We start from the raw sequence: 23,779 nt of genomic DNA on the forward strand, positions 1-23,779 counted from the left end.
GTGATTGACTCCAGCCACCCACAACCATAATGAGCAGTAGGAAATGAATGGATTGTAATACATGAGAATGTTTTATATTTTTAATGCTATTATTATTTTTTTTATTAAAGATTTGTCTGCAAGCCAGATGCAGCCATCAAAAGAGCCACATCTGGGTTATGAGCCATAGGTTCCCAACCCCTGCCCTAGCGCGATTTCTTTAGGCTCAGCACAATGTTTACATTTTGATGGGAAAGAGGCAGTATAGAAAGAAGCTTTGAAGACACAGAAAGGTGCCCTATACAGCTGTCTTCCCAGTTAACTGCAGGGGATCCAGGAAACCTCACAGTAGAACCTAGCACTGACACATAGAATCTACCACTCTGTTTGTATTTGGTGTAAACAGCCATCTTGTGCTGGGCAGAGGGGAAGAAACTGTGTCATACAAATCTTTGTGTCCCCATTGCTTTGTACAGTGACCCTTAGAAATTAAGCACTCATTTGCAATCAATTTTATGTCTGCTCTCATATTAAAAATTAGTCTTACAGTCTTTTCTAGGCAATAAGAGAAATTGCTTAATACCTCAAGCCATCAATTTTTGTGTAGAAAGTAATACAAACAAGCTGAAAATTTCAGTTTTTCTTTCCTTGATTTAGAAACCCTGGTTAGACAGGTACTCTGGATCAGCACTCCCTCCTTGAATGCTGGATCTGTGTGAGTGTGTAGAGGAGCTATCTGACAAGAAATCCATATCACAAAGCAAAATAATTCTAAAAACAAGTTATTTTAGTCATTGGTTCCTTAAACTACTTGGTTCCCCTTCTTCCCCGTTGATTTCCTTTACCAAGATGGCCGCCGTGGAGCTCTCTCCTCATCGGTCGGATTTTCAGCAGGTGGCCCCGCCCACCAGCTCGGTCCCCGGGTCCTAAATTCCAGGGTATGTCATTTATACAGGCCAGAGGGAGTGGTCGGGACGGGCGCGCCGGATGTGACGTTTACGGAAGCTTCGAGTGTCGTCCGCAGGGACAGGTGGGGAAGGGTCGGGGCGATGTGGTGGGGCTGGGTTCTGAACGTGGTGTGACTGGAGGGGAGCGGCCGCCGTGAGTGTGGGGCGTAGAGCCTTCGCCTGCCTCGGTCGCTAGCCCCAGGTCCCGTGCCCGCCCGCTGCGCGCGGGGCCCTTGCCAGCTCCCGCCCCCAGCCAGGCCCAGCGCGTCCCCGCCTATCGCACTCGAAAACCGAGACCTTGGATAATTTTGCCTCGGTTTGGTAACTTGGGCTCGAGTGCCTTTGAAGGAGGGTGCCTGAGGCCGCTGTCAGGAGGTCCCCGTCCACTGCATACACCCGGTCCTCTCATTCCTGCTACTTGTTTTCACCTCCTCAGTCCTTTAGGACGCTTCCCCCGTCCATGCGGATGCTGGGCTCTCTGGAGAGTGGCTCGGCCCTGTGATGTAGGGCACCGCTCGCTGGCCTGGCGAGGGGCTGGCATCTCCGCCCAAAACATCGTCTCCCGAGAGGTGCTGAGGTGCAGCAAGCATCCCCTCCTTCAGTTAGCTTTAATGGGCCCTGGACTGAGTATAGTAATTAGGCAACGTGGGGAGGTTTTAGATTCGCTAGCGGCTTTCTGAGCCCCGAAAAAGGCTTTGTGGGAGATGGAATGCCTTGCGCCCCTGGTAGTACCCACAGCTTTTTGGTATTAGAGTGCTTTATTTCATTGATTTTTCATTATTCGTTTATTTTAGAGAGAGAGAAACATTCATTTGTTGTTCCACTCATTTGTGCATTCATTGGCCGCTTTCATAGGTGCTCTGACCTGGGATCAACCCACAACCTCGGTATGTCTGGTTGACACTAACTGACTGAGATAACAGGTCAGGGCCTTAGTTGGGGATGTTTTAGAAAGAAAGATTAGCCGAGGAAATGTGACCTAGAGATAGAATTGGCCAGGAGAAAACTATCTCTGTGGGAGGGGTTGGCATGGAAAATAAAAACAGTGGCTAAACAAATGAAACTGAAATGTGAGGATTTCTGGGCAGATCAGAATCCTGACTAAAGCAAAAGCTCTCCTTTGGGAAGGAATAAGGTTTAAGATTGAAAAGACAAAACGGGGCCAGTTGATACAAGGCCTTGAATTCCAAAATGAATTCAACTATCTTGTATGTTATCTAGAGCACGCTTGTTAGGCTGTGCTGTGAGTTCAACGTGTATCAAACACTCAAGTTCTTTTGGGAAACGATGTAGAGTGATGTTCAGTTGGAAGCTGGAATCTAATCACAGCAACAATATTTATAAAGATTGTAGAATTACTGCAGTTTGAGATGCAGGGAGGGAAAACTCCCAGGCTTTTTTGCTTCCAAGTTACCTTTGTGCCCTTTTGTTATGGAAAGAGTGCTTAGACTTTGAGGATAGAGTTGAGTAAATTGTTTTCAAGATCTGAATTCCATACCCTGATATGATGCGTGATGTAGATTGACTGGAATAGTTGTTTAGTGAGTAAAGTTAGGATTATGAGCATTCATTTCCAGACCAGGACCAGTTTACCTGACTAACCTAGTGCTCAAATATGAGAAGGTACACCACAGGAAAATGTCAGCTACTCTCAGACTAAAAAATCAAACATGAAGTCAATTAACAATCATCATGAAAGTTCATTGAGCATATCCTGTTAGGTACTTGAGTAGAAGGAAGTGGGTAGCTGGAAGGAGAAATGCTGAAAATATAAGATGCTGTCTCTCCTTTTATGGTGCTGAGGGCAGGGCCACCTAAAGACAGAATAATTAGCATCAAGGGTAGAACTGAACATCCTGTGGCCCATTGTAGCTATACTTGTACCACCTAATTATGGCACAGGCCCTGTGGGTTTTTGAGTCTGCCAATCTTGACATCATTGTAATATGGACTTCCTTGAGGGTCTCAGCCTTCTTGTGGGGAAGAGACTGTATTCGATATGAGCCACTGCCTATGTTTTTCTCTCTATGTCTTTATAAGGTAGAGGATATGTACTAGGTTGTGCTGGGATGTTGTGGGCCATGATGTTGATGCCATCCTTTTTCTCTTTCCTATCTCAGAACTTCTTGGTCCTGATGACTGACCATGGAGATGTGAGCCTCCCTCCCGAAGACCGGGTGAGGGCTCTCTCCCAGATAGGTAGCACAGTGGAGATAAATGAAGACATTCCACCCCGTCGGTACTTTCGCTCTGGAGTTGAGATTATCCGAATGGCATCCATTTACTCTGAGGAGGGCAACATTGAACATGCCTTCATTCTATATAACAAGTATATCACGTAAGACACCTCCACTTTTTTCTTTTCCAGTGACTGGTATCTCACTCATTCTTCTTTTGTGCTCATTTATTTGTTCAGAGTTGCTAAAGCTGTAGAACTTTACAACTTCATTACCATTAATCATTTTTGCTAGCAGCTCCTACCTGTTGGCTGTCTTTGACATTCAAAGACATGAGTACTCAGGGTGTTATTTTCATGACTCGATGATTTTATGAGTAAAAGACCTATCTTTTTGGTCTGTGCCCACATGGCCCAGCTGTTAGGCAAGAGAGTTGGTGGTTAACCCACATGATTGGTATTGATGAATGTTTTTCCTCTCCTCTCTTTATTAATCATAGGTTTAATGTTGAGGCTTTGCACAGCCAGAATTCCTCACCTCTACTTATTTTGTAGCAAATTGAGTGATTCAGGAAAACGTTTTTTCTTAAGTTTCATGATGCAAATCATTAAGTATTAATGACCTGCAGTTTGTATGTCTCCCTTTAGTTGCTTAGCTTCTTAGGATAGGCAGTATAAATAGAAAATTTCTGTACAGTTAACAGAAAACAATTTCTAAAGCCCCAGTGATAATAAAATGATGTGTAATTTAGGAAGGGAATTATGTTAAAGGGTCTAATATGTATATATATGTAGTTCCTGGTCTTCTTCTTTGGTAATATCAGGACCTTTAAAAAATAATAACAGGCCCTGGCCGGTTGGCTCAGTGGTAGAGCGTCAGCCTGGCGTGCAGGAGTCCCAGGTTCGATTCCCAGCCAGGGCACACAGGAGAAGCACCCATCTGCTTCTCCACCCCTTCCCCTCTCCTTCCTCTCTGTCTCTCTCTTCCCTTCCTGCAGCCAGGGCTCCATTTGAGCAAAATTGGCCCGGACACTGAGGATGGCTCTATGGCCTCTGCCTCAGGCGCTAGAATGGCTCTGGTTGTGACACAGCAACACCCCAGATGGGCAGATCATCGTCCCCTTGTGGACATGCCGGGTGGATCCCGGTCGGGCGCATGCGGGAGTCTGTCTGACTCCGCCCTGTTTCCAACTTCAGAAAAATACAAAAAAAAAGAATAATAATAATAACAGTTACAGCCTGACCAGGCAGTGGAGCAGTGGATAGAGCGTCAGACTGGAATGCGGAGGACCCAGGTTCGAGATCCTGGGGTCGCCAGCTTGAGCGCAGGCTCATCTGGTTTGAGCAAAGCTCACCGGCTTGGACCCAAGGTCACTGGCTTGAGCAAGTGGTTACTTGGTCTGCTGAAGGCCCATGGTCAAGGTACATATGAGAAAGCAATCAATGAACAACTAAGATGTCACAACAAAAAACTGATGATTGATGCTCCTCATCTCTCTCCATTCCTGTCTCTGTCTATCCCTCTCTCTGACTCTCTCTCTGTCTCTATAAAAAACAAATAAGTAAATAACAATTACAGTGTATTTATACGGCTCTTAGTAGTTCATAGAGTATTTCACTTGTATTATTCATTTGATCTTCACATCTCTGTGTGCATTTAGTAGTGCACATCATCCTCCCATTATACAGATGAGGAAACAAGCTCAAGGTTTAGTGATATGCTTTGTTCCACCTTTTGGAGTGATAAAACCCAACATAGATTCTGTTCTTTTTGTTTTGATAATGTTCTGTTTTTTGAGATCATTGTCTTGGGCCACATTGCCTGTTTTTTAAATTATTTTTTATTATTGTTTTTGAATAGGTATTACATATATATGGTACAGAATTCAGAAGGCACAAAAGGGTATAAATATTTTAAAACTAAGTCTCCTACCAATCTTCTTTCCTCTCAAACTCTTTGATTTTTCTCTCCACAGACATTCACTCTATTAGTTTCCCATATGTTCTCCCAGAGATGATATATGCATATCAATTATGTCACAGTATGTTTTTGATCACATACTATAAAGCAGGGTATCTCAACATTAAAATCATTTACATTTTGGGTAGAATAATTGTTTGTTACAGAAACTGTCCTGTTCATTGTAGGGTGTTTATCAGCATCCTAGTCTCTACCCTCTAGATGCCAGTAGTACCTCCTCCCCTCCAGCTGTGACAACCAGAATGTCTCCAGACATTAAGACATTACCTAATGATTTTTGAGGGACAAAACTGCTTTGTTGTAGAATCAGTGCACTAAAAGAAAAGTGGGAGTTAAGAGTGGCCTGCCTAGGCCTGACTGGGTGGTGGCACAGTGGGTAGAGTATCAACCTGGGACACCGAGAACACAGGTTCGAAACCCCAAGGTTGTGGCTTGAACATGGGTACATACAGCTGGAGCGTGGGGTTGCCAACTTGAGCATGAGAATCATAGACATGATCCCACGGTCACTGACTTGAGCCCAAAGGTCATTTGTTTAAAGCCCAATGTTGCTGGTTTGAGCAAGGAATCACTGGCTCAGCTGGAGCCTGCCACACCAGTCAAGGTATGTATGAAAAGCAATCATCAGTGAACAACTGAAGTGACACATCTACAAATTATCTGTATCTCTTTTGCAAAAAAAAGAAAAAAAGAGTGGACTGCCTAGGATTCCTATTGAAATTTTAGAATGGAGAAAAGGGATAGCTGTTGTCCTTTTTATTTATTTTTTTATTTAGATGTAGTGCCTGTTTTCTCAAAGGTCTTGCATTTCATTTATGCTGTAATGCCTTGTCATGTGGACTCAATGTTGGTAAAGTTTCATAGAATTATAATTACATTTTGGCCTCTCTTTGCTGGCTTGTTATTTTTTATTCCTAAGGCACAGTGGGCAAAACTTTTCCTGAGAAGTTTCTTTGGCCACTGGCCCCCTCTTTGTATACTCTGCTGGTAGTAGAAATTGTATTCCTGTATATTTCAGTAATCCTGTAGGTGGTTCTCCCAGAATGAGACCCAGGACATAATTCCTTTGGGAGAGTTCAGTAGAATCATGAAGTTACTCTACCAGGTGTTTTCTAATGGGCCCTCCAGGTCTTGTTGTCCCATATAGAAAGTGCTTTGAGGATAAGGACCATATTCATTCAAAAAATATATATTGTGCATGCCTACTATATACTTGGGATTGTGCTAAGACCTGGATATATAGTAGATAAATGACCTCTATTTTTATTGGTATACCTTCTTAGTTATGGGAGAAGACAATAAACATGTAAGCAAATGTCACAAAATGAAAATGCTATGAAGGCAACAGAGAGAGTGCTGTGATAGATAATAACCAATATATAATTAAATAGAAAAGTCAGGGTAAGGTCTGTCTGAGAAGATAAAATTTAAACTGAAACTTGAAGGATACAATAGAGTTGGTCGTTGTGTTTGGAGTACAGTAAGTGAAGAAGGATGACTCAAAATGAGGTCAGAGAGGCAGGCAGGACTGAATCTTGCAGAACCTTATAGACCAAGGTAAGGAATTTGCATTTCATCTTTAGACCAACAGAAAGCCATTGGAAAATTTTAAATGAAGTTGTGACCTAATCGTATTTATATTTTAAAAATATAAATTTCGGCTGCTGTGTGGTGAATGGTGGAGGGAGTGTTAAGAAAAGACAGGGAGATTAGTTAGGAAATAAGCTGTTCAGGAGGGAGGCTGGTGCCTTGAAGGAGCGTGGTGACCTGGAAAGAAGTGGATGGATTTGGTATTCTGTAGGTAGAGTCCATGGGACTTACTTAAATATTTTGGGAAAGAAGATGGTATCAAGATTGACTTCATCTTTCTTCCTTGAATAATTTAGTATGTAGTGGTCTAGTTACTGAGATGGAGAGAGTGGTGTTCAAAGGGGGAGATACAAGAACTCAGGTCTGGTTTTTTTTTGACCTGGTAAGATGTTAAGTTTTAGATGCTTGTGAGACATCGAAGCAGATATGTCCAGAAGGCGGTTGGATGTACCAGTCTGAACTCAGAGAAGTCTGATTGGAAATACAAATGCAGGAGTCCTCAGCATGCAATGGTTCTGAAGCCATGAGAATTACTGAGACCTTCTAGCACAGAGGGTCTTAATCTGGGGCTCAGGAACCCCGTGGGGATTCATGGATAGAACATGGAGTCCTTGAACTTAGTTGAGACAAACTTTTCTTATTTTTATTAACCTCAACTGCAACTTAGCATTTCCTTCCATTTTGAATGTAGGCCTCAAATGACAGTAGTACTAATAATATAGGCTACCTTGGAGATACTGGGGTTCAGTTCCTGGCCACTGCAATAAAACAATCTGTGCAATAAAGTGAGGCACATGAATTTTTTGGTTTCCCAGTGCATATAAAAGTTATATTTACACTATACTGTGGTCTATTAAGCTACAATAGCCTTATGTCTAAAGAAAACACATGTTAAAAATACTTTGCTGCTAAAAAAATGCTAGCCATCATCTGAGCCTTCATGCATTGTGATCTTTTCTGCTGGTGGAGGGTCTCGTCTCAGTGTTGATGAAAACATAGTATCTAGGAGGCACAATAAAATGAGGTATGCCTGTATTTGTAATTTTGTCACCAGCAGAAATCATGATATTTTCATATTACATTACAATTTTTACTAGTATCTCAAGGTAGCATTTACACTTTTTACTACCTCACAATTATAGTACAGTTATTAAATTTGTGACTAGATCCTGTTTTTTAATGCATTAATAAAGAAACAGACATCACTTTTTATATTTTGAAAACTGTATTCAGTATTACTTGTATAAAATACAAAACTGTGTATCTTTTAAAAGTTATTCCAAGGAGGAATCTATAGGCTTCATCAGATACTGGAAGGATCCCACAGCACATAAAAGGATAAAGAATACTTGATAATGAAACTGTAGAATGAGAAAGGGAGCCAGAAACTGAGCCCTGAGATTGCTTAGTGGAAGGAGGACCAGCTAAGGAGACTCTGAAGGAAAGTCTGGAGGCAGAAGAAGTCCAGGAGAGAGTAGTGCTGTGAGAGCCAAAGAGGTCACTGTGTGCAGACAGGAGCAGCCGGGTCAGATGGGTCAGATGGGTGAGGATTTGAGTTTGGTAACCTGATGTCAGTGTTGATTTTGGTAAGCAATTTTACTAGAAGGATTAAAGGGACACTTGATTAGAGCAGTTGAAAGGTGAATGGACAGTAAGAAAATAGAGACAGTATACTGTAAGCAGACTTTTTATGTAAAGGGCGACATAGTAGATATCTTTGGCTTTGCAGGCCGTTTGATCTCTGTCACAACTTCTGCTATGTAGTGTGAAAGCAGCCATTGACAATACATGAACGAGAGGGTATGGCTGAGTTCCAACAAAACTTTATTAACAAAAACAGGTGGTGAGCTGGATTTGACCCACTAGCATAGTTTGCAAAGACCTGGCATAGACAACTCTTTGTAGAAGTTTGTATAGGAAGCGGAAAAATGAGGAAGTAATTGAAGGGGGACAATGTGATAATGTGGTGTGTATTTTAAGATGGTAGATTCTAGAGCCTTTTTTTTTTTTTTTTTTGCTGATGAAAAGTATCCTCTGGAGAAGGAAAGGCTGATGTTAAAGAAAAGAGTGCATTTAACTGTAGTAATAAACTCCTAAATAGGCAGGAAGGACTAGGATCAAGAGTACACAGATTCTTAAGAAATTGATATTTTTCTGTGACTTTGGTGTTACTTTGAGGGACATGAGTATTACTGTTAACAGTGAGACTGATATGAGGGGAGTTTGTCCCCGTATGTGGTTCCCCTTATAGGACCATTTAATATGATGAACTAGGCCTGGAGGAGAGTTGAATAAGAGAGAGGTGGGATGTAGCAGTTCCTTTACTTAATTTGTTAGATTTGGGGTTTAATTTGGAATTTTGTTGGTTTGTCTTGACCTGGATCAATAAATATAGCTACTTTATTTTTCTTGCAGATATCTTTAGGACCCTTATTCTGATTCTTGAACCAACAAGCCCTAAGAATAGGGGAAAGGTTCTAACTCAGTATTCTCATTCTGTTTTTCTACTGCATTTTACTTGGTTTATTTCTGTCAGTAATTATGGCTCACTTTGGCAGTTATTACAACTGAAGAGGGTGGAGGGCAGGGATCAGCGTCGCCACTCCTCTGCCTCCCACTACTGAGAGTCATTGTTCAGACCTTTTGTGGACCCTTTAATTCCAGAGTTTAAAAGGCGTATTTGTTCTTTTCCCTGGAGCAGTTCAGGCATCTGAATGATCTCAAGCACATTCCCCTCTCCCCCCTCAGAGGTTTTCCCTGCTGCAGGAATGCTTTGCCTTTTGCAGACCCCTGTATAGAAGAAGGATCTTCAGCATGTTAAAGCAGTACATATTTTCATGATGAGCACAGGCAATAATCCAGGCAGGGGATTCTTTCACAGCTTTTTATGGTCATTGACTAGGCTACATAGAAGGGAGTTACAGAGGACTGAAGCAATTCCTGTCTGCTCTGTGAGCCTACAAAAACAAACCCACTTTCTGTAAATGGTTTGTCACCTGTAATGAAAACGGTTACATCTGGGACTGGAACTTATAGACTGAAGAGATCTTCATCTGTGATTATGCTCACTTTGCTGATTAATTTTTTAAGATTGGAAGAAATGAAACAATAATATATCCATGTTAAACAATTTCTGTTTGACTTTTTGAATTAGTTATTTTTATACATATTAATATTTCTTCATGATTAAAACTATTTTAATTTTTTTAAAATAAATTTTTATTAATGGTAATGGGATGACATTAATAAATCAGGGTACATATATTCAAAGAAAACATGTCTAGGTTATTTTGTCATTAAATTATGTTGCGGCCTGACCTGTGGTGGCGCAGTGGATAAAGCATCGACCTGAGACGCTGAGGTCGCCGGTTCAAAACCCTGGGCTTGCCCAGTCAAGGCACATATGGGAGTTGATGCTTCCTGCTCCTCTCCCCCTCCCCCTTCTCTAAAATGAATAAATAAAACCTTTAAAAAAAAAAAAAAAAAAAAAAAAAAAAAAAATTATGTTGCGTACCCCTCGCCCAACGTCAGATTGTCCTCCGCCACCCTCTATCTAGTTCTCTGTGCCCCTCCCCCTCCCCCAACTCTCTCCCTCCCTCCCTCCCATGTCCTCCCTCCCCCCACCCCTGGTAACCACCACACTCTTGTCCATGTCTCTTAGTCTCATTTTAATGTTCCACCAATGTATGGAATCATGTAGTTCTTGTTTTTTTCTGATTTACTTATTTCACTCCTTATAATGTTATCAAGTTCCCACCATTTTGCTGTAAATGATCTGATGTCATCATTTCTTATGGCTGAGTAGTATTCCATAGTGTATATGTGCCACATCTTCTTTATCCAGTCTTCTATTGAAGGGCTTTTTGGTTGTTTCCATGTCTTAGCCACTGTGAACAGTGCTGCAATGAACATGGGGCTACATGTGTCTTCACGTATCAATGTTTCTGAGGTTTTGGGGTATATACCCAGTAGAGGGATTGCTGGGTCATAAGGTAGTTCTATTTTCAGTTTTTTGAGGAACCACCATACTTTCCTCCATAATGGTTGTACTACTTTACAGTCCCACCAACAGTGAATAAGGGTTCCTTTTTCTCCACAGCCTCTCCAACATTTGCTATTACCCGTCTTGTTGATAATAGCTAATCTAACAGGGGTGAGGTGGTATCTCATTGTAGTTTTGATTTGCATTTCTCTAATAACTAATGAAGCTGAGCATCTTTTCATATATCTGTTGGCCATTTGTATCTCTTGCTGGGAGAAGTGTCTGTTCATGTCCTCTTCCCATTTTTTATGGAATTGTTTGTTTGTTTGTTGTTGAGTTTTATGAGTTCTTTGTAAATTTTGGATATTAGGCCCTTATCTGAGCTGTTGTTTGAAAATATCATTTCCCATTTAGTTGGCTGTCTGTTTATTTTGATATCAGTTTCTCTTGCTGAGCAAAAACTTTTTATTCTGATGTAGTCCCATTCATTTATCTTTGCCTTCACTTCTCTTGCCATTGGAGTCAAGTTCATAAAATGTTCTTTAAAACCCAGGTCCATGATTTTAGTACCTATGTCTTCTTCTATGTACTTTATTGTTTCAGGTCTTATATTTAGGTCTTTGATCCATTTTGAATTAATTTTAGTACACGGGGACAGGCTGTAGTCGAGTTTCATTCTTTTGCATGTGGCTTTCCAGTTTTCCCAACACCATTTGTTGAAGAGGCTTTCTTTTCTCCATTGTATGTTGTTGGCCCCTTTATCAAAGATTATTTGACCATATATATGTGGTTTTAATTCTGGGCTTTGTATTCTGTTCCATTGGTCTGAGTGTCTATTTTTCTGCCAATACCATGCTGTTTTGATTATCGTGGCCCTATAATATAGTTTAAAGTCAGGTATTGTAATGCCCCCAGCTTCATTCTTTTTCCTTAGGATTGTTTTGGCTATTCGGGGTTTTTTATAGTTCCATATAAATCTGATGATTTTTTGTTCCATTTCTTTAAAAAATGTCATAGGGATTTTGATGGGAATTGCATTAAATTTGTATATTGTTTTGGGTAATATGGCCATTTTGATTATATTTATTCTTCCTATCCAAGAACAAGGAATATTTTTCCATCTCATTGTATCTTTTTCGATTTCCCTTAACAATGCTTTGTAATTTTCATTATATAGGTCCTTTACGTTCTTTGTTATGTTTATTCCTAGGTATTTTATTTTTTTTGTTGCAATCGTGAAGGGGATTATTTTTTTGAGTTCGTTTTCTAATATTTCATTGTTGGCATATAGAAAGGCTATGGACTTTTGTATGTTAATTTTGTATCCTGCGACCTTACTGTATTGGCTTATTGTTTCTAATAATCTTTTTGTGGAGTCCTTCGGGTTTTCGATGTATAGGATCATATCATCAGCAAAAAGTGATAGCTTTACTTCTTCTTTTCCGATATGGATGCCTTTTATTTCTTTGTCTTGTCTGATTGCTCTGGCCAGAACTTCTAGCACCACGTTAAATAAGAGTGGAGAGAGTGGACAACCCTGTCTTGTTCCTGATTTAAGGTAGAAAGTTCTTAGTTTTATGCCGTTTAATAGGATGTTGGCTGATGGTTTATCATATATGGCCTTTATCATGTTGAGATATTTTCCTTCTATACCCATTTTGTTGAGAGTCTTAAACATAAAATTGTGTTGTATTTTATCAAAAACCTTTTCTGCATCTATTGATAAGATCATGTGGTTTTTGTTCTTTGTTTTGTTGATATGGTGTATTACGTTAACTGTTTTGCGTATGTTGAACCATCCTTGAGATTCTGGGATGAATCCCACTTGATCATGATGTATTATTTTTTTAATATGTTGTTGTATTCGGTTTGCCAGTATTTTGTTTAGTATTTTAGCATCTGTATTCATTAGAGATATTGGTCTGTAGTTTTCTTTTTTTGTGCCATCCTTGCCAGGTTTTGGTATGAGGGTTATGTTGGCCTCATAAAATGTGTTTGGAAGTATTGCTTCTTCTTCAATTTTTTGGAAGACTTTGAGTAGAATAGGAACCAAGTCTTCTTTGAATGTTTGATAGAATTCACTAGTATAACGTCTGGGCCTGGACTTTTATTTTTGGGGAGGTTTTTAATAGTTTTTTCTATTTCCTCCCTGCTGATTGGTCTGTTTAGGCTTTCTGCTTCTTCATGACTCAGTCTAGGAAGGTTGTATTGTTCTAGGAATTTATCCATTTCTTCTAGATTGTTGTATTTGGTGGCATATAATTTTTCATAGTATTCTACAATAATTCTTTGTATATCTATGATGTCTGTGGTGATCTCTCCTCTTTCATTTTGGATTTTATTTATTTGAGTCCTGTGCCTTTTTTCCTTGGTGAGTCTTGCCAAGGGTTTGTCAATTTTGTTGATCTTTTCAAAGAACCAGCTCCTTGTTTTATTGATTTTTTCTATAGTTTTTCTGTTCTCTATTTCATTTATTTCTGCTCTGATTTTTATTATCTCCTTTCTTCGGCTGGTTTTGGGTTGTCTTTGTTCTTCTTTTTCTAGTTCCTTAAGGTGTGAAGTTAAGTGGTTTACTTCGGCTCTCTCTTGTTTGTTCATATAGGCCTGAAGTGATATGAACTTTCCTCTTATTACTGCTTTTGCTGCATCCCAGAGATTCTGATATGTCGTATTTTCATTTTCATTTGTCTGTATATATCTTTTGATCTCTGCGCTTATTTCTTCTTTGACCCATTCATTTTTTAGAAGTATGTTGTTTAGTTTCCACATTTTTGTGGGTTTTTCCCCCTCTTTTTTGCAGTTGAATTCTAGTTTCAAGGCTTTATGATCAGAAAATATGCTTGGTACAATTTCAATTTTTCTAAATTTGCTGATATTGTCTTTGTGGCCCAACATATGGTCAATTCTTGAGAATGTTCCATGTACACTAGAGAAAAATGTATACTCTGTCTCTTTGGGATGAAGTGTCCTATAGATGTCTATCATATCCAGGTGTTCTAGTATTTCGTTTAAGGCCACTATATCTTTATTGATTCTCTGTTTGGATGACCGATCTAGAGCCGTCAGCAGTGTATTGAGGTCTCCAAGTATGATTGTATTTTTGTTAGTTTTTGTTTTAAGGTCAATAAGTAGCTGTCTTATATATTTTGGTGCTCCTTGGTTTGGTGCATATATATTAAGGATTGTTATGTCTTCTTGATTCAACTTCCCCTTAATCATTATGAAATGACCATTTTTGTCTCTGAGTACTTTTTCTGTCTTGTAGTCAGCATTATTAGATATGAGTATTGCTACGCCTGCTTTTTTTGGGGTGTTGTTTGCTTGGAGTATTGTTTTCCAGCCTTTCACTTTGAATTTGTTTTTATCCTTGTTGCTTAGATGTGTTTCTTGTAGGCAGCATATAGTTGGATTTTCTTTTTTAATCCATTCTGCTACTCTGTGTCTTTTTATTGGTAAGTTTAATCCATTTACATTTAGTGTAATTATTGACACTTGTGGGTTCCCTACTGCCATTTTATAAATTGCTTTCTGTTAGTTTTGTATCTAGTTTGATTCTTCTCTTTTGTTTTTCTATCATTTGTTTTTGTTTGTTTGTGTTCCATACTTCTTTCCTCTGTTGCTACCTTTTTTAAGTCAAGTGTTTTTGTGGTGGTTTTTTCAAGGGTGGTTACCATTAAGTAATGAAAAGGGTACCTACCATATTCATTGTAGTACCCTATCTTATAAGTATTTCTGCACTTCATCGTCCTTTGCTACTGTTAATCTCCATCCTCTCTTCCCTTTTTTTCCTTTGTTGTCACAGTTTAAGTTTGGTTTTATTGTGTTCTTGGTGGAGCTGTTACTTGTGGTGTTGTTTTCTTTTGTTCTTTGAATCTGGTTGGAAAACCCCCTTTAGTATTTCCTGGAGTGGGGGCTTTCTGTTGATAAATTCTCTCATCTTTTCTGTATTTGTGAATGTTTTTATATCTCCTTCATACTTGAAGGATAGCTTTGATGGGTATAGTATTCTTGGCTGAAAGTTCCTCTCTTTCAGGGCTTTAAATATTGGGGTCCACTCTCTTCTAGCTTGTAGAGTTTCTGCTGAGAAATCTGATGATAATCTAATAGGCCTTCCTTTGTATGTTGTACTCTTCTTTTCCCTGGCTGCCTTGAGAATTTTTTCTTTGTCATTGGTTTGTGTCATCTTTATTATGATGTGCCTTGGAGTGGGTTTGTTGGGGTTAAGAAAACTCGGTTTTCTGTTTGCTTCTTGAATTTGAGGCTTTAGTTCTTTCCACAGGCTTGGGAAGTTCTCGTCTATTATTTGTTTGAGTATATTCTCCATTCCATTTTCTTTCTCTTCTCCCTCTGATATACCTATTATTCTTATGTTATTCTTTCTGATGGAGTCAGACAATTCCTGTAGGGCTTTCTCGTTTTTTATTATTTTTGAGTCTCTTTCTTCTTCTCTCTGTTGTGCCTCAAGTTGTTTGTCTTCTATTTCACTAATCCTATCCTCAATCTGGGCTGTTCTGTTAGCTAAGCTTGTTACCTTGTTTTTCAGCTCGTGAATTGAGTTTTTCATTTCTGTTTGATTTGTTTTTATAGTTTCAATTTCCTTGGTAATATATTCTTTGTGTTCATTGAGTTGTTTTCTGATCTCCCTATATTGCCTTTCTGTGTTTTCTTGTATATCTCTGAGTATTTTTAAGATTTCTATTTTAAATTCTCTGTCATTTAGCTCCAAGGCTTCCAATATGTTGTCTTTTCTCCATAGATTTTTCCACATCTATTTGTGTTACCTCTCTTTCTTTTGTATCCATAATATTCGATTTCCTCTTTCTTATTGGCATCTGAGGGTGGTCTTGTTGATAGCACTAATTAGAATTAATAAAGAGTAAAAAGTAAAAAAAAAAAAAAAAAAAAAAAGGTAAAACACCCCACAAAAAAAAAACAGTAATAATTTATTATTTCCCCCTTTTTTTCTTTCTTCTCTTTCCCTCCTCTCCCCTCCTCAGGGAAATATCGTGCCTATAATGGAGGGCCTGATTTGGGGTGAAGAGTTCAAGGGGCAAAAAAAGGGAGTAGGGACCTACTAAATGCAAAAAAAAAAAGGAAGAAAATTTTAGACAAGCATAAGATGATTTGCTTGTAAGTGATGGTCAACTAAGAGATATAATGAGAGGTATAAGAGGGAACCAGAAAAAAGGACCAAAAAAAGAATAATAAAGAAGAAAAAAATAAAAATAATAAGTAAAAATCTGTTGTATTAAGTGGAGCGAAGACTAAATACAATGGAGACCTTGGGTTGGGAGGACCCAAAATGCCACAAAAATAAACAAGAAAAAAACAAAAACAAAAGCAAAAAAGAAAAATAAAGCCAAAAAAAGCCTTGAGTCCCAATTTAACTAATTTGTTCGTGATTGAGGATTAAATGGGAGGAAAGTAAAATGAGAAAAGAAAAAACGAATAGAAAGGAAAAAATAAGAAAAAGAGAAAAATGAAGGAAGAAATAAAAAAGGAAGAGAAAAAAACAAAATAAAGCAAATCAAAAAAAAAACAAAAGAGGAGAGAGTAAGAGTTAAGTGTTTTGGAGTATAACCTTAAAGGAGGGTGAGGATGAAGAAGAGAAATAAAATGTAACACTTATGGGTAGTGTAGTTCAAGAAAAGGGAAGCATAAGATTGGCAGAGAATAGAAGGACCGAGGTGGAGGAAATAAAGGCAATAAGATAGAAGAAACAAACAACAACAAAAAAAAAATTAGTGGAACAAGTTGTAAAGTCTGTGGATTTTTCTTGATTTTGAGAGGTTAACTTCTTCCTTTTTCTTTTCTCTCCCTCTTCCTGGTCGGTGACTCTGTACCCCAGGCTCTGCCCCTGTGTCACACTTAGGTAGGGATTTGCAGTTGATGGGATTCTATGGCAATGTCATATAATTGGCTTTAGTCTTGCTGGTAGTCAAGGCTTGTTGGCGTTTGCAGGGTCCAACGATGAGAGAGTTTGCTTTCCTGGATTCTCTCTCCTAGTCCCCCCTTCCTGAATTAGCAGCCTGGTGATCCAGCTATAAGGCTGCAACTGCTTCTGCCTGGGGAGTAAGAGGCTCAAAGAGCTGGGAAATCCCCACTCTTTCCCCACTCAGTGCAAGGCTTTGGGAAAGGCTCTGGCAGTCAGGGCCTCCAGTGTAATCAGGCGGGGGTGGGAGTCAATTGTTGTCAAGGTGACTGTTCAGCGCCTAGCATTCAGTTGGACCTCTCAACCCAGGCTTTCCACACTTTGTAGCCTGTTTTGGCTGGGAAGAAGAGGCACTAGTCTCTGCTTGCGACTAGTGTAGTATAGATCTTATTATCTGCCAAGTCCCTCTTGTTAGCATTTATCCCTGAATATGGAGGCTCTATCAATCAGAAGTTGCCCCCGCCCCTTTAGCGAGAGGCACTAAAAAATATCACGCCTCTTGTCTTGGGTCGCTGAACTGAGAGAGATCTTATCAATTAGAACCGAGGGTGCACAGATTTCATGGGTTAAGCTAATTTCAGTGATTGGGTCACAGCTGTGCTCCCGAAGGTATTTTAGGCTGCCTGCGCGCGCCCCGCCCCCAACGCTTGATTGTTAGCTTGAATGGCTGGGTGAGGTGCCCCGCCCACGGAGAGAATCTCCCAAGTAGAAGACCACCCTGGTGCCTCTCCCGCTTGCCCTGCTGCTGGCGGCTGGATCGCACCAGGCGCAAGATAATGGGGCACCCTGGGTGTGCGGGCCAGTAGGGTGCTCTGGGCGTGTGGAATGCCCAGGGCACGCGCGCGAATGGGGTGCTCCGGCACCGGTGGCTGGCGACTCTCACTCGCAGTGCGCGGGCCGCTGGGAACGTTAGCGGTGCTCACTCTGCAACCGGACCGGGCGCGCACCGGTGGCTGCTCGCTGCTCCCGAGTGTGGGCGGTGCTCGCTCTGCAACCGTCCCCGGTGCGCGCCAGCGGCTGCTCGCGGCTCCCGAGTGTGGGCGGTGCTCGCTCTGCAACCGTCCCGGTGCGCGCCAGCGGCTGCTCGCGGCTCCCGAGTGTGGGCGGTGCTCGCTCTGCAACCGGACCGGGCATGCCGGTGGCTGCTCGCGGCTCCCGAGTGTGGGCTGACTCACCACAGGCGCACTTCCGCACTTCCTCGCGGCTTGAATGAACTTCGCTGCGGTAGCTTCCTCCACACCCTCGTCTCTCAGATTCAAGTGATAACAGTCCTTTCGCTTTCAGTTTGTGTGGAACTCCGGAATGCTCCGAGGATAAATTTTTCTGTTTCTAGTTGATAAATTTGTTGTGATTTAGGGGAGATCTGTCGGACGTGCTGCTCATGGCGCCATTTCCGTGATGTCACCTCTTTTAATTTTTTTAATTGATTGATTGCTTTTGAGAAAGAAACACTGATTTGTTCTACATATTTATGCATTCATTGGTTGATTCTTATATGTGCACTGACCAGGAATCGAACCCTCAACCTTGGTGTATCAGGACGACACTGTAAACAACTGAGCTACCCACCAGGTCCTAACACATTTTTCTTTTTCAAAACATACAACAAGGGAAATATGAAAGTGAAAAGTCTCATCTACCAGAGGTGTCCACTGTTAGGTTTCTTGTGTATAAGAAAATGTTTATGCCTATTTAAACACATGGGCTCATATGATTATCATTTTTTCTTAAAGCATGAATGAAATCATACAATATATTTTGTTCTACAGCTTGCTTTCTTAACATCTTATCGACCTTTCCATATCAGGACACACTGATTCAGCTCATGCTGCCTCAGGGCTATTTTTTCTGCCTGGAACAGTCTTATCCTAGATCTCTTCACGGGCCACTCTCTTGCTGTTTGTGTTGTTTCTAGAAGTGGAATTGTGAGTTTAAAGGACATATATATTTTAATTAAATTTTTAATAGTTGTCTTCCACCCCTCCCTTCCTTAAGAAAAAAATATTATCAAGTTATAGAACTGCAAACAATATATAAAGACACTCATTTCCCTACATCCTTATCTACCCTGGTTATAATCAACCTTTAAGCCTTTGCCAGTCTGACAGATGAAAATGATCTCATCTTAATTTCAATTTCTTTCATGGTAAGTAAAATTGAATATTGTTTTATATACTTCTTCACCTTTTATATTTACTTTTCTCCTTGTCTCTTTTTTCCCCTTTGTTCTATTAAGTGGTTTTGCTTGTGTTTTTGCCAGCGCATCTTTCTTATTTTGGTACATATCCTCTCTCCAGGCTGCAACCAGATCTAACCCCTGAGAACAGTATACCTCTAGGTCACAGCTATTCTGTGCCTGGAACATCGCTAGCCCTGTTGTTAACATCTTCATCTTTTCTTCTTGCTCACATTAATTTATTTTTTAGTAAAAACAATCATGTAAGCACATTGATGTTAGCTATATGTTAGACACTATATTCAGCACTTTATTTTTTTATCTCTTTAGGCATCACAACAACCCTATCAGGTGATACTATTTTGTCTGCATTTATATCTGGGAACTGAAGGATGGTGAGATTAAGTAATTTACCAGAGGTAAATGGCCAAGCTGGGATTTGAGCCTAGGCAAGGTGGCCCCAGAGCCCGTCCTCCTAACCTCCTTGCTCCTTTTTCTCCAGTATGGAAAAGGTTATGTGGCTTAGTAGTCTCTACTTTGAAGAAACCCCTCTGCCCATATGTCCCCATTCAGAAAATGGATAACAGCTGAAACAAGGGAAAGGTATTCATATATAGATCTGAAAGTTTTATCCTTACTTATAAACTAGATTCTATTCATCAGATATTTATAAAGTGCCTCTTTATACAAGGCACCGTATTGGCTTTAGAGGAACATACAAAGAAGCATGAAAGAAATCACTGGCCTCAGGGACTCTAGAGTCTCTTGCTTCAGGTTGAGAGCATAAGCAAATATAAAGTGAGGTATTTAAAGGCCCTGACCGGTTGGCTCAGTGGTAGAGCATCAGCCTGGTGTGTGGATGTCCTGGGTTTGATTCCTGGTCAGGGCACACAGGAGAAGCATCCATTTGCTTCTCCACTCCTCCCCCTCTCACTTCTTTCTCTCTCCTCTCTCCAAAATGAATAAATAAATAAAAAATTTAAATTTACTTTAAAAAGATAAATAAAGTGAGGCATTTGTATGACATGGTATTTTCTTGGCTGGTTCAGGCTTCAATACAAAGCGCATTCAGCCTGCTGAAGGTGGTGAGCATGAACCTTGGTCATTAGGGCCAAAGTGAGAAAGTTACCGAATTATAAGCCTCTTGAACACAAGAACTGTGTCTTATTTATCTTAATATCCTCTTAGGACTTCATGATTGGACAAACAAACCTGTACTTGTTTTAGACTTCAAGGAAACTATTTTATATATTTTTCATGAACCCAAAGGGAAGGTTTTTAGAATCATTTTGACTTTAGAATTTATCCTACCCTGAAGAGTCTTGGATTGAAAGATTTTCACATGCCAAATATAGAACAGAAGGAGGAAGACTGTCTATAGAAGGTTTGTTTTGACGGAGGGTATCTTCTTGTCCCCTTACTGAGGCTTCTGCCTCTGTTTTTCTCCTGACCATGGGCAGAAAATAGAAAAGACTCAGTTAATCCCAACTATAGCAAAGTATTTTAGGGCTGTAAGCAAGCTACCCTTAATTTATTTGTTTTGGGTCTTGGCTTATGTTTATTACAGCTTAGTTCTGTTAAAAGATCCCTTTGTTCAGGACTCCTCCTAATAGTTGTGGGCATTATTCCAGGAGCCAGGTAGGGGCAGTGTGATATAGTGGTTAAAAGAGTAGATTGTAGAGTGGCTTTGAAATTCTGAATTCACCACTTCGGGCTCTGACATGATACTGGACCTCTACCTTTTTCACTGGCTCCAAGTAGACATCCTAAATATTAGAGGTCTATGAATTGAGTCTGTTTATTTTTGCCACTGAGTGTTACAGCCAAGGACAAGAACAGAAAGAGAAAATCTGGCACTTATGTTTCTCTACACACTTTTCATCAGAGACCATAATGCATGTTATACATATAACATGAACATATGAGACACACATGTACTATCTAAGCTTCTCAGTGCTTATTATGATGCAAGCAGTATTCTTTGAAGGAACATGAATCCCAAAGGGAAAAAAGCCAAAGTTAAAGGTCACACAGGGCTAGAAGTAGAAGTAGAACATGAGTTTTCTTTTTACTTCCTGGCCTTGGCTGCCAAACTGTTCTCTGAAGAATTATTTGTGACAGAGACCCTTTCCTTTGGAAGCCTATCACTGACACAACAAGAAAAGAATGTCTTTAAAGGGAGGTATATTTTGGGGCACAGGATAAGTGGTTTTTGTTTCTTGTTTTCATATTTTTTGTTGTATGAGTCTGGTACTTGCTGCTGCAGGCCTGATTTGAAAGAAGCGAGAAACACTCTATTGTTCTTTACAGGGCAAGGTGGGTGGGGTAGAATATGTCCTGTCTGCGTGTGCCTGTTACCCCTCCTGCAATTCTGGAACCTTGTCATATGGTGGCTTCAGGCTAAGGGAGTTGTATTGCTTCAGAGTCTTTTGGACATGTGGACATTTTCTTTGTATCATTACTCTGATCTGTTTCCTTAGGCTTTTTATTGAGAAACTTCCCAAACATCGAGATTACAAATCAGCTGTCATTCCTGAAAAGAAAGACACAGTGAAGGTGAGTCTTCACTTTCATTGTTGCTCATCTACCAGCAGCACACTAACTTGAAGGGAAGAGCAGTAGTGTCAGTCTCTGAGCATTAAACCCTGCACTAGGAGGGGAGGCCATTCCACCAGATGAGTGTGAAGTAGCAGGTATGGGACAGTACGGGTATTCAAAGTTGATTTTGGAAACATTATTGCCATTGCCAATTTGACATCGATTTAATTAGCTAAGAACTATTCTAATTCTCAGCATTTTTTGTGTGTGTATATCTCAGAAATTAAAGGAGATTGCATTTCCCAAAGCAGAAGAGCTGAAGGCAGAGCTGTTAAAACGATATACCAAAGAATATAATGAATATAATGAAGAAAAAGTGAGTATATAACAATAATAAAAAAGGAAATTAATTTATTTTCTTAGGCTATGCCCTGGGATTATAATATTTCAGCAATCCTGTGTTTTTGATATGGTACTTCACGTTTTTTAGCAAAGGTCAGAACACAAAAATATAGAATGCAAGTGCTTAGGCTGAGTGTTTTATCACAGATTGATCCTGCATGTCTAAGAGAGACAGAAAATCTATTGCCTGTCTGCTATATCTAGAATGAGAACCTAAAAACAATGAAAATTCTCACTAAAACATAGGTTTTTATTTTTTTTTTTTTTTTTTTTTTAAGATTTTATTTATTCATTATAGAGAGGAGAGAGAGAGAGAGAACGGGGGGAGGAGCAGGAAGTATCAACTCCCATATGTGCCTTGACCAGGCAAGCCCAGGGTTTTGAACCGGCAACCTCAGCGTTTCCAGGTTGACGCTTTATCCACTGCGCTACCACAGGTCAGGCCAAACATAGGTTTTTAGACCAGAGAATATGGCAAATTTGATTCACATTTTGTTATACCTGAAGCAGGCTATACCTGTTTGAAATAATCAGTTTCTTTTTCAAGCCATTTTCAATAATTCTCGATAGGAACAGTCTATGCGAGCACGTGGAAAAACTCTCAGGGCACCATCAGAGGTCTGTGTCAGATGTCAGTGCACACTGCAGGCACATCACATTATTTTGCGGTGCTTTGCTGAGCTCTGTTCTGGACTCTTGGCTAAAATCAGCAGAGAGGTGAACAACTATGAGGCTGTATATTTCTAAGGCACTGAGTGAGTGAAAACCGTAATGAGAGAGATTATACTTAATATTTCTTGTTCATTAAAAATGTCACTCTGATTGAACTGAGGACCAGAAAATTTCAGACTTCATTTTGGGTTAAAAATTCACTAGAGCCTGACCAGGCAATGGCGCAATGGATAGAGCATCAAACTGGGATGCAGAGGACCCCGGTTTGAAGCCCCGAGGTCACCAGCTTGAGCATGGGCTCATCCTGCTTGAGCACAGGGTCGCTGGTTTGAGTGTGGGATCATAGACATGACCCCATGGTCGCTGGCTTGAGCCCAGAGGTCGCTGACTTGAAGCCCAAGGTCGCTGGCTTGAGCAAGGGGTCACTTGCTCTGCTGTAAGCACCCCCCCCCAGTCAAAGCACATATGAGAAAGCAATCAATGAACAACTAAAGAGCCTCAACGAAGAATTGATGCTTCACATCTCTCTCCCTTCCTGTCTGTCCCTCTCTCTCTGTCACACACAAAAACAACAAAGAAAACAATTCAATAGAGAACCCTAACATAGCAGGGTTTGGTTCTATTTTATAGCCTTACCTGTGATATGGTATGAATACATGTAACATAGAATAAAGCTGTATATAATACCAATGAGTTGCATCGAGATTTTGATAAAAAATAAAATATACCAGTTAGAGTCAATGGGAAGGGTACTGAGAGGACTGGGGCTTTAACTGTCCTTGAAGGATAGGTATGTGGTGGCTAGACAGACAGGAGTGATGAACCTTCCATGTGTGCAGAGGTACCAATGGAAGCATGAATCCTGTGTTGGGAAGTCAGGCCAGAGCAGAAGGACATTTTGGAAAATCCCCCTGCTGACTAGCCTTGTTCTCCTAAAGTGTGAAGTCCCTGAGTATAGTGTTAGCCTGACTCCTAGTTTTTCTTTATAGAAGAAGGAAGCAGAAGAATTTGCCCGGAATGTGGCCATCCAGCAGGAGATGGAAAAGGAAAGACAGAGGATAGCACAACAGAAGCAGCAGCAGTTGGAGCAGGAACAGTTCCATGCCTTTGAGGAGATGATCCGGAACCAGGAGCTAGAAAAAGAGCGGCTGAAAATTGTACAGGAGTTTGGGAAGGTGGACCCTGGCCTAGGTGGCCCACTACTCCCTGACTTGGAGAAGCCATCCCTAGACGTGTCCCCCACGGCACCCATTGCATCCACACAGCCTTCAGACTGTAATACAACTGTAAGGCCTGCCAAGCCACCTGTGGTAGACAGGTCCTTGAAACCTGGAGCATTGAACAACTCAGAGAGCAGTGAGTTCTTTTGCTTATGTTTCTTTCTGCTTAGCTACACCCAAACAG

At 40.4% G+C, this 23,779-nt stretch overlaps 1 protein-coding gene across 5 annotated transcripts in view; it reads left to right on the plus strand.

Annotated features, from left to right (window-relative positions):
* Positions 1-944: 944 nt before the first annotated feature.
* The window catches only part of STAMBP (STAM binding protein), a 35,133-nt gene continuing 12,298 nt past the window's right edge, over positions 945-23,779 (plus strand). The window contains exons 1-6 of one of the 5 annotated variants that reach the window (XM_066267395.1): positions 945-1,009; positions 1,721-1,813; positions 3,047-3,264; positions 21,244-21,319; positions 21,582-21,677; positions 23,365-23,731. In XM_066267395.1, coding sequence (XP_066123492.1) covers positions 3,062-3,264; positions 21,244-21,319; positions 21,582-21,677; positions 23,365-23,731 — 742 coding nt within the window. In that variant the 5' untranslated portion in view covers positions 945-1,009; positions 1,721-1,813; positions 3,047-3,061. Of the gene's footprint in view, positions 1,010-1,061; positions 1,081-1,109; positions 1,129-1,720; positions 1,814-3,046; positions 3,265-21,243; positions 21,320-21,581; positions 21,678-23,364; positions 23,732-23,779 lie in introns of those variants that run through there. The other 4 variants (XM_066267399.1, XM_066267396.1, XM_066267397.1 and 1 more) reach the window with 4 other exon arrangements.

This window comes from Saccopteryx bilineata, chromosome 3 (assembly GCF_036850765.1).
Source record: "Saccopteryx bilineata isolate mSacBil1 chromosome 3, mSacBil1_pri_phased_curated, whole genome shotgun sequence".
In the NCBI taxonomy this organism is placed as follows: Eukaryota; Metazoa; Chordata; class Mammalia; order Chiroptera; family Emballonuridae; genus Saccopteryx; species Saccopteryx bilineata.